Here is an 11506-nt window from a genome sequence, read left to right on the forward strand (position 1 = left end):
TTGTGAAAGTCAGAAAATAAAGTTAGTTTTATTTATTTTGTATGTAAGAACAGTAATGTCAACATCAGAGAACACAACAACAGTTATAGTCCATGAAGCTATAAATGAAGAATACGAGTACATACAGTATAACAAACAACTTCGCCTCATTCGTTCGGTCAAAGATGACATGTACCAAATGCAAAGTATAATGAATGCTCTTCGTTCTACAAAGCAAGTATATCATTGGTTTGAAAACCAACAGACAAAAGAACTTTTAGAAGAATTTCCTCATATGATTGCTTCCCTCGGAAAACCAAGAGAAGAGATTCCGTATGAAAATCGCAAGCGGTTAGAAATGAGGTTAGATCTACCCTTCTACCCTAAAATATATTTTGGGTCATTTACACTCATTACGATGAAATCATAACTGCCATCCTCCTATGTTGTTGTCAAAATGTCATGTTGTCACATTTTTTCAGAGAAGTTAAATTACCTGGTGACCTGGTGACCTGGTGACCCTATCAGTTATTCAAAAATAATTCATTATTGAATAACCTAAAAACCATTAACGATAAAATAACTGATAACAAAATTTTATTTTTATATAAATGGATACCCCGCAAGCTCAAAATTTACCACGAATCATAACAAGGGAGGAAACGATAAAAATGATGCGAGAACTTGCTAAAAATAACAAACCACTAAAACCGAGAAAATGTGGTTATGCAGTAATGATGGAAAGAGAGATGTTGTCAAAGAGGAATAAAAATTAAATTTGGATTGAGTTTAAAAATTCATCTTTATTAAATTCATCTCTTCCAATCAATTTATTTATTCTATTAAATTCTTTTATTTTTGCTTCACTCAGTTTAAGGATTGAACGGTAAGTTTTTAATTTTTCGATTATTTCTTTCCTCTCTTGATCGTTTTCAACCTCACCACATTGCGGCTTCTTTTTGTAATAGCATATTTTTGATTTAATTCTGTTTAGTTTCTTTTTATATTCATCGTCTGGACTCTTGGCCGCTTCGTTGTCACCCATTTCTTACGAAATAAAAAAAATTAAATATTATTTAAATATAATGGAGTAATAAAATAAATCGGAATTTCTATTAATTTATTGTCAACTTCAACTAATGCATTGCCGTTAATATATCTAACAAATTCAGCTATTGTGTCAAATCTTCGTCTTTTTTGTCATTGATTTATCAGTTTTTCCATAATCGAGATGAATCAAAACTTTATCCCCTTGTTTAAAATTCATGAGCCCCGAATTAATTTGTTCACGTTTAACATCATTCAACCTTTCCATTTGCTTTCTAATATATTTCCATTCTTTTGAAATATATCATTTTTCATTTCCACCGGTTTCATGTTTATTGTTCTATGCCATGTATTATTGTAATAATATACTAACTGCTGTATGATGGAGTCATGATTTCCATCCCAGTATATCTGACCGTTAACCCCTAACGCATCTCTAAGAGTTCTCATTACCGCATCAACTATTTTATTATGAAACGTATATGGAGAGGATGAAAAGTAAAAATTAATTTGTGGAAATAATGAGCCATAGCTGCCTGAAATCCTTTATCACTATCACCCCTGATATTATCTACTCTTTCATGATCTAGTAAGTATTGAATAGCTCTTCTTGTTTCCTGTTCTGTTTTCCCTTTCACCGGAATGCAATATAAATATCTTGTGTTAATGTTAATGGCAAATAAATAAGTAACGTTTCCTTTTGAATATTCTAAATGATCGATTTCGTATGAATATGGATATGGTGAAAATGAAGGGCGACTAAATTTTTCCTTTAACGGTTGAATTTTTGGGTCAGTTGGTTTATTTAATATCTTGAAACCCTTTTTAAAATCTTTTTGTTTCTTTAATGTTTGAAATGGATATAATAAAGTGAATGATGAAGGATTAACTGAAGGAGGAGGTACTACTGCTGGAGGAGGTACTACTGCTGGAGGTTTTGGTGTTGTGAGTGGTTTAATTTTATCTGCTTTGATTTTGGATGATGATGTTGTGGAATTCATTCCACCTTTCATTAATTCCGGATGTATTCTATTCATTTGTTTTAAATATGTTGTATATAAAGGTTTGATATACTTTCCTGCTTCGAGTTTATGTTGAAGGATGAATTCCAAAAGTTGATCTTTATTTAAAAGTTGGGCTGAATGTGGTTTAACTAATGAATCATAAATTAAAGCTTGTGCATCATTTTTGGTCTGAAGGACCTGGGCGTTTTGTTTCTTTGTTTTTTGTGGCTCAGGATTATATAATTTATATAATTCATCAATATCTTCTTCTGTTAATACTTCATTTTTGAAATCTTTCAAATGTTTAAGTTGTGATTTAGTTTTTCCTTTGTATATTCATTATTTTTAATTTTATCTTTAATTTTAGAAATTATTTCATCATGATATTTCAAAATTCATTATCATAATATGAATAATAATAATCTATATCATCATCCGTTATATTTTCATCATATTTTTGGAGATATGCTTTTAAATCATAATAACTAAGAAAATTTTGATCACGTACTAAATCATCAATTAAATTTTCTAAATCTACGTTATCCATTTATATAAAAATAAAATAAATGTTTTAAGGGTGCCCACCCCTTTGATCAAGAATCAAAACCATCATTCAACGGTTCCTTTTGTCTCTTCTGTGGCATTTCATTAAATAAATGGCATACAACATCCATTTTCACAACATACAGCCTTAGTGTGTGCTCCTGTTAATGCAGTCTTACCGATTGTTAAGCGAGTCATTGACCGTTTTTAAGTTGTAAATTAATATTCTGACCATCAAATATCACTTTATCATTTATTATATCCAAATAATTTTTAGGTGTTAATTGTTTATTTTGTCGTAAACTAACTCCTTTCATTTTTTGTGCAATCTTTTTAAAATCACTTCCATCAATTGAACCGTTGAATGATGTATAACACTTAGGGCATAAAGCAACCATGTTATCGCCTTGTTTCTCAATTGCTAAACCCAATAACTTCTTCTCATGTGCTTTTTCTTCAGCTTTATTCTTTAATTTAGGTTTAAATTTCTCATCAAAACAAAAGAAATCAAAAGGTGCGAATTTGTAAATGTTTTTATCATAAAATTGTTTATCGGTAACAATTGCTTGAAATGCTTGAGTGTTAGGAAGATTTGGATCACCAGCGATTGCCCAATAAGATGAATCAGTATCACCTTCAATGAAATGAAAACGATTAACATTCATGCATTTATACATAAAATCATAAATGAAAACCAAATACCAGTATTTAGCATTATCTAAAGTGAAGAATGCCTCTTGTAAACATGTTTCACATCTATAAAATCTATCTTTGAGCATCATTTGATATGTATCTTCACCTATTTCTCTTATGTTTTTAAACTTATTTGACATACATGCAACGCGTGCCTTCTGTGCATTCATATTTTAGTCTTTGGTAATTTTGTGTATTCATTGCATCGTAACCATATGATCCATTAAGTGAAATCTTGCAAAATAAACTTTTTCCTTTATTTCCTTCTAATTCAGCCTTTTGTCTTTCATTCATAAATTCGTTCGCAAATTCATTAAAACAAGTGTTTTTAGTAAATGTTAAAATTGATTGAATATCATCGATGATAAAATGAAATTTGTCTATTAGATACCAAAGATAATAAGAAGAAAATGGTTGATATTGGTTGTGTGTTGATGCTAACTGAGTTAATTTACTCTGTTTCTGGTCAACTGGTAGATTGTTTTTTCATGTAATTATACATAAAACTGCCAATTGTTTTTTCATCTGTGATAATATCTAAGTTTCTTATTATCGGTAAAAAGTTTATGTAATCATTAATGTATTTTTCATCAATGTGACCCTTTACTTCAGCCACGAATAAAGTATTTTTCTTTCTAATAATTCCCAGTGCTTTTGCTTTCTTTGTTGCTGTATCACAAATGATAACACCATTCAATCTTCCCGGCATATACATTTTATGGTCAGTATATTGAATGAAATCATGAGGATTAGATGAAAATGATGAAGGATATAATGAATTAAAATCAACACCAACGAAATGAGTCATAATGTTGGTGGTGTCCTCATTTGATACAGTTTTAGTTTCTGGATTATATGAAAGTTTATTAATGTGCGTGATTCCTTTAAGATTTACTCTATGTTGAACATTTGATAAACCACCAGTAATTCCATTACGGAGAATGTGATAAGCTTCAACTGAATCTAAAGTCATTGGTAAATTATTTTTTAATGCATAATTTCTTAAATTGATTCTTAAACGTTGAACATCTTCATCTTTATTTGATTTTACGACATTGCAATAACAACACATTAACTGACAATTTTCTTTGGTATGTGGTTTTTCATTATCGATTCTATCTAATGTTGGTTTATTTGCATATGTAAACGCTTTACCACACATTTTGCATTTAGATGAAAGGATTAAATCGTGATAGTATTGAAAATCATCCATTGAAACATTATTTTTAGTATCCCTTTCTGCTTTTTCATCTTGTTTCTTATATGATTCAATTTTATATTTCCAATACTTTTTCGTTAATTCAAAACTTGATTCTTTCTTTTCCTCAGGATATTTTTCATTAGGATTAAAGTCTTTATATGCTAAAGCGTAACGAATCATTGAAGCATTCGATGATAAAGAAAGATTATGAAGCATGTCAATTTTATAAACAAATGTTTCTTCGATAATTTTATCAATTGGGTCAATCATAATTTCAACGTCTTTATTGCAATAATGAATAAAATATTCTAATCTATTCTTAAAGTTTTTAGCATCATTGAGATATATTTGATAATCACTATCTGATATAGTTTCTTGAGTTAATGCTGAATAAAATGAATCTTGAGTGAATGGTTCCACTTTATATAATTCTTCTTCGTAATTCTCCCATGTGATGAATTGATAAGGGAAAAAGGATTTAACACGTGATTTATTGTTTCCGAAATCTTGAGTGAATTGGTCTAATGTCCCACCCGCTATATAATTTCTGATGTCAATAAATCTCAATTCATATGGAACGTTTGTTTTCTTTACTATGACTTGCTTAAATTGAGAAGAAGAACCCAGCATTGATTTTATTTTCCATTTTGCAGTGTTTAAATCATGAAGAATTAAATTTAAATCAAACTTTCCTGAATTAAAACCTATGATATTCACTTTATTGAATTCCTCATCTAGAAGTTCTTTAAATGCTTCCTTCTGTTTTTCATTTAATGTATGGGACAAAGTCCTCGCCGTTTGGTCCGTTTGCGACTTCAATAATTCTTCATATCGTTCAATATTTGATTTAGCAACTAATGAACAGGTTGAAAATAAAAACTCAATCCAATCAGAAATAAAAGAATCACTCGAAGTTAAGCAAAAATTCCTCGTATATGTTTTATCATTTAATTTAACTGTTGATGATACCATGAATGGTTTTAAGTAAGCATTCAAAGTTGCACACTCAGAAAGTTGTAATTCTTCTTTAGTCTCTAATGTTTCGAAGTCAAAAGTAATATAATATCTTGTCGGTTGATAATATTCCTGCAAATTGTGAGCTAATAACCACTGATATATCTTCTGTTTCGTAATATGTGGTGCATATGGTTGCTGTGTCTTTTGCAACTGAACGTCTTGAATTAATCTTCCATTATTTTCTTTACATTTCTCACAATGCTTTAAAAATCTTCTTTGGTTTTTCCTTTCTGGATCATCACGGATAGAATACTTCTTCTTTGCAAAAGGGGCAAACTTTATATCCTGTGAGTGCTTCAACGTCTGTAATTCTGTCAGCGTGAAGTTTTCCACATGGACTCTGTGTTAATAAAATATTTACTGTTTCAAATTCTGGATCTATCATTATTGATTCCACTAATGGAAAGTCTACCTTATTTATGTCCACATCTTCTGGTTGAGGATCGCAATAATAGAAATCAATATTAACATTTAACATTCTCGCTAATCTCTCACTTTCTGATGAAATGTCAAACCTTCATATGCATCTATGGCTTCATTTAAATAACTTCTACGAGTTTTAGGATTAACACCATCAGGAATGTTATAGAAGCGTTTAAATAACCTTCTACCTTCGCTCTATTTGATTATCATTCATTTTAGCTGTTCCGTTTTTGTTCATTTATGTAAGAATAAATAATTAAAAAATAAATAAAAATAAAGTTTATTTTTTTAAAGTCCGAGACTCAGAGAGTCCAGGGCTAAAGTCCATAAAATGAATTAAGAACACATAAATTTTTATCATCTGCGACGTGACGAATACATTTTAATTTACTCAAGAATGCGTACCCTGATACATTAAATCTAATTCCTGTCTTATTTAATTTCACAACTTTGAAAAGGAATGTATGAATAGCTATAAAATGATGAGATGATGTTTTATGGGTTGCTTCCATTTTTTCTGAAATAAATGAATAAATATAATGTTTATAAGTTTTCATATCTTTTATGTTCTTAATAACGAATGGTATAGACCTTTCAACTTCGTCTTCCTTCGGTGCTGTTCTTTCATATGAAACATTATTGGTATCTTCAATAATGAAACCAATCACACAAAATTTTATATGTTCCAATGGTTTCTTTTGATATTTTATCTAACAAATCAAAAACTTTATCAACACCTGTACATTTATTTAAATAATAATTTGTGTAAATATCATGATCTTCTTTCTTAATCGTATTAGTTGCATATGTCACGTTTTTAAGAGCTTTTTTGAATTTCTCAGAATCAAGAGGAGGTGAAAGTAATATACATGGATAATCTCCATTATCAATAAATTGTAACTTATGTTTACGAATAAATTTAGTACCTTCTTCTGAAAGTGTTTCATCTATTTCACCATCTAATAAATTTTGTGTTGATTCTGAGACATAATTTTTATATCTTTCTTCATGAGATTTCTGAACTTCTGATTCTGAAGCTGGGATATTCATTAAACCCTCTACTTCATTTTCATTATATTTTTCAACTTCTCTTAATTCCTTAATTTTTTCATCTATTTCATCTCTTATTTTTTCAGTCTTTCAATTTCATTGTATTCATCATCATCTTTAATCCGTTCTTCATAATATTCAGGGAAAACATCAGGTTCTTTAGGTTTTTCTTCTTCAGATGTGGGATATAAGAAATTTATAACATCATCTTTATTCATTTTTCCATCATAATCTAAATCATTTAATAACTCGGCAAATTTTTGACAATTTCTTAAATAATATTTACTAACTTCATAACACATCTCATCTAATATATCCTTTATTTCCTCGTTTGTGAATCCTAATTTTTTAACGTCGTTAGTTTTGACGCTCATTTCATACGAATTAAAAATAAATTATTCAAAAATGTAAGACATGAATTTTTAAAGTTTATTTTTCATTCATGAAAATAATTAATTAATCGTGGAATATCTGACATCATCTATATATAGCTTCTTTTATAAAAGATAATAAATAAATTATTTTAAAATTAATCGCGGAATATCTGACATCATCTATATATAGCTTCTTTTATAAAAGATAATAAATAAACAATGTTTAATTAATCGCGGAATATCTGACATCATCTATATATAGCTTCTTTTATAAAAGATAATAAATAAATTATTTTAAAATTAATGTTAATTTTTTAAAATGTGTTTATTTCATTATGTATGGGCTGAGTGTAAATGTCTTACAATTTTGAAAATTTTTTAAATCTTGATTTATTCAAAAACGTAAGAATAAAAAACCGTCAGAATCATACATTTTTTACTTCATATGTTAAAAAAAATGATACAAAATCGCTCGATATTGTATGAATTCTTACGTTTACAAAAAAAGTCACACAACCCTTCATATACTACTACTAGTCAAGCTAATTTAACCTGAGTTCCATCTCAATTCCAGATTTATCGTGGACTTATAGTGGTCATTCTGCTAGTCTTGTATTCAAAATTTCAATAAATTCTATAAAATTCATCCAGAAGAATTTTTATAAAATATCCTCTTTTGAATAATTAATTCAATGCGTGACCATTTCAAAGCATACTAGGTTTTATCCAATAATAAGTTATTATCAATATTCATTTTGAAGAACAAATTACCTATTGCATGTTTCAAAATTAGTTTGTAAACCAAATATATTAAGGGAAAAAAAGCCAAACAATTTATCAATATAAAATAATGAAAAATATAATTTGCAAATCGAAGACAAATATAAAGAATCTATGCTGCGAAAAGTTCTAAAACATTTTCACATTTAGCATTCTTTATAAGGAAGTCTGTTATATGCTGAAGTTCGTTATCTTCTGGATTTCCATTAAAATCTTGAATAGCGAGGCCATTATAAGGCTGGAGCATATAGCAAGATGGTGAATTGTCAACAATAATGACCTTTCTCAAGTCTCGACCTAATAATGAGAGATCTTTCACAAATGTGCCATTATATATGATGCATGATTCTCTATATAGCCTGTATTTAATCAAATGATCAGGGTCTATTCTGTCAAGTATGTAATCGCAGTAGTTTTGCCTTGCTGTTGTAAAAGCAACTAATTCGAAGTGTTTTGACAGGGTTTTCAAGAATTTCTTTAATCCAGGACGGACAGAAACATAAATATCATATGTGATGTCATCGTTTGTCATTGAAAAATGAAAATCATGATGAGGATCGTTCTCAAAAGTGCTGTGAATAAGGGTTTCATCTACATCGAGCACAAGGGTAATCTTTTTATGATCTTTTGGATCTTTCGGTGGTAGTAAATCCATAGATTTATTAGCAATCTGTGTGTTAGTAAATTTTTTCCAAAAAATGTTTTCAAATTTCCAAATAGGAAATATGAAACAAAAATATACATACTGAGTACTTAGAATATGGGGTACTTCTCGTTGGATAAACTTTTTGTTTTGCACAACAAAAATCGCAGCAAGAAGTAGGTTGTGGTGGAGCACTGTTAGCAATACTAACAACAGTAAGAGGAATATTATCAATATCCTGACCAGTAAATGTCAAGGTTTCGATTGATTCTGTTAAAGTTTCTGTGACTTTACCAGTTATTGAATCTTGATAGTATGGATCGACTGGATCAATACCTCTAATGCCATTAGTTATCTTGATATACGTTGCAGCCCTATCACGGCCGAAAAGGACTTTTACAAGATCAATTTCGATGTCACGAACTTTATTTAATGACAAGCACAAGTTCTCTGTAGCATCACTGCTAGATGAGCTGGAATCTATTTCGTCGTCTGTTAGATTTCCATTACTCATCTGACATCAAAATCTATTTTTTTTTTCTGCTAAAATCTTTCTTATAAATTGTTCGTTTTTAGTAAAAGTTCCTTTCAAAAATATCCCTCAATATGTACGTTCCTGAAATTTATAAAATCGGTAAACAAAATAATATTCACATGCACTAATATTAATGAAATTTCAAAATTTACTGTACTTTCTAAAAATTCAAAGTGAAATTATTTTTGCGGGACTATATCATCGATAAACATACTGGCTTTTGCGAAAAAGGGGGCTTTCTTGCTGAAACACTTGCGACAAAAGAGAGAGCTTTTATGAGCGTTTCGTTTTTGAGTTTAGGTAATAAAAACTCTCTAGAAAGAGCCTTCGCTAACATCATTAACAAGACTCATATTATCCTCGATTAGGAATAGACTTCATCTGATAGTAATAATACGGGAGATTATGAGTTGAACATTGATATTTTAGAATCATTCAAACACATTAGGGAATAACAAATTATAATGTCTTACAATTGATTGTTTCATATTATGTCTCTCAACTCAGATCTAATATTTGACTTTACCCTTTATTTGGGTGAATATCTAATGAATTGTAAATTATAGTCTATTCAAATAAGATGACTCTATAGACTAATTATTTTTAAACTCATGGTCAGGGTAGGCCATGTATTTTGGTATGATTCAAAGATTTGTTTCAAAACATTAAGAATAAAAAGATTATTTTCAAAAGTGATGATATTGTTAATGCCTCCAACTATCTTTTTTATTACATTCAAAAGATTTAAATCATTTTTTTTCTGATGGATGCAATTCCTATTGTTCTTGATTGTGGCGGATCCATTATAAAAGCAGGATTTGGCGGTGATTCAGAGCCAGGAATTGTATTTCCATCAACTGGGCCGAAATTAAAGAAAGACATTGAATCTGGTTTTGATGATAAACGATATATTTCAAAATTCGGTCCTACATTTAGATCTCCGATAGAAAACAGAGTCATTACTAACTTTGATAATATGAAACGAATTTGGCAAGAGCTTTTTACAGAACAACTTCAAATTCAACCAGAGCAACATCCATTCCTCGTTGCAGATTCAGCTTTAAATTCACTCGAAAACAGACAGCAAACACTACAAATATTCATGGAAGAATATAACGTACCTTCATTTTGTCCAGCATTTGCCTCTTCCTTAGCATTATACAATGCCGGTTATACATCTGGAATTGTTGTTGATTCCGGTGAATCAAATACTGACATCATTCCAGTATTCGAATGCTTTACATTAACTCATCTTGTTTCTAGACTTGATGTCGGTGGCAAACACGTTAGTGAGTATCTTAAAAAACTATTAAATCAGCAAGGTATCGTGCTCCCAGGACCTACAGAAAGAGAAATCCTACGCGAAGTCAAAGAACAAATTGGATTTGTTCGAGGAGATCCATCTCCATCAGATGATGAAGAAAAAATCTTCCTTACACATGATGGCATACAGTTATGTATCGGAAGACCAAGATATCAATGCACAGAAGTCATGTTTGACCCGAATCTTCTTGGATTACAATGCCAAGGAGTCCCTAAGGCAATTATAGATGTTCTTAAGGTATCAGACCAAGATATAGTTGATGTTTTAGCTGATAATGTATTGTTATCAGGCGGAAATACTTGTATTCAAAGATTTACTGATCGTGTTGAGAAAGGAATTCTTATTCATAACTCAACACAACTAAAAGTGAATGTAAACTCTCCTCCAAATAGAAGATTCGCAAGTTGGGTTGGAGGTTCAATTTTATCATGCGTTGATACATTTAAAGATCTGTCAGTTACAAGAGAAGAATACCAAGAAACAGGTTTATCTATCCTTGAACTCAAATCTTATTAAAATATTCTTTGTTAGTTATTATTATGAACAAAAACTCTATTTTTTCTTGAAATTAAGCAAATTAGCTGCAAATTCTAATAAGTTTAAATGAGCCAGTTAATGCTTAGAAATATTTTCTTAATTCTTTCTTTATGCAAGGCAATTGATCAGTTTCGATATAACTCCTATATATACTTTTGAAAGAAATTGCATTGTTTTGCTTATATTTTCCAAAGAATAGCAAATTCACTAAAATATTAAATCAAAATGATGGTTTTAATCAATTGGTGAAGGAATATCTATTGATGTGTCTTCGTTGAGCTCAAACAAGTAGTTTATTCAATGTGGTTGATATGATCTGAAGAATAAGGATTACAAATAAATTTTCCATTAATTAA

General features: G+C 29.7%; 2 protein-coding genes and 2 pseudogenes across 4 annotated transcripts, besides 2 other annotated features; 1 reads left to right on the forward strand and 3 right to left on the reverse strand.

The window, feature by feature from the left end:
- Nucleotides 1-334: part of a mobile genetic element that runs on past the window's edge.
- Nucleotides 335-1044: 710 nt separating this feature from the next.
- TVAGG3_0288280 lies at nucleotides 1045-2577 on the reverse strand (annotated as a pseudogene). Its single transcript has one exon. A coding segment is annotated over exon 1 (1533 nt).
- Nucleotides 2578-2678: 101 nt separating this feature from the next.
- On the reverse strand, nucleotides 2679-6145 carry TVAGG3_0288290 (annotated as a pseudogene). The gene has a single exon. A coding segment is annotated over exon 1 (3467 nt).
- A 757-nt stretch (nucleotides 6146-6902) lies between these two features.
- Nucleotides 6903-7367: a mobile genetic element.
- A 453-nt stretch (nucleotides 7368-7820) lies between these two features.
- On the reverse strand, nucleotides 7821-9268 carry TVAGG3_0288310 (NLI interacting factor-like phosphoprotein phosphatase; the record flags this gene model as incomplete). The annotated part of the gene is made up of 2 exons (XM_001578830.2): nucleotides 8224-8781; nucleotides 8858-9268. The coding sequence occupies 2 exons, from the start codon at nucleotides 9266-9268 to the stop codon at nucleotides 8224-8226; spliced, it is 969 nt and encodes a 322-aa protein (XP_001578880.1).
- A 675-nt stretch (nucleotides 9269-9943) lies between these two features.
- On the forward strand, nucleotides 9944-11270 carry TVAGG3_0288320 (ATP binding; the record flags this gene model as incomplete). Its single annotated transcript, XM_001578831.2, has 1 exon — nucleotides 10053-11129. One exon carries the CDS (start codon nucleotides 10053-10055, stop codon nucleotides 11127-11129), a length of 1077 nt encoding a protein of 358 aa, XP_001578881.1.
- Nucleotides 11271-11506: the final 236 nt, after the last annotated feature.

This window comes from Trichomonas vaginalis, chromosome V (genome assembly GCF_026262505.1).
Source record: "Trichomonas vaginalis G3 chromosome V, whole genome shotgun sequence".
NCBI lineage: Eukaryota > Parabasalia > Trichomonadida > Trichomonadidae > Trichomonas > Trichomonas vaginalis.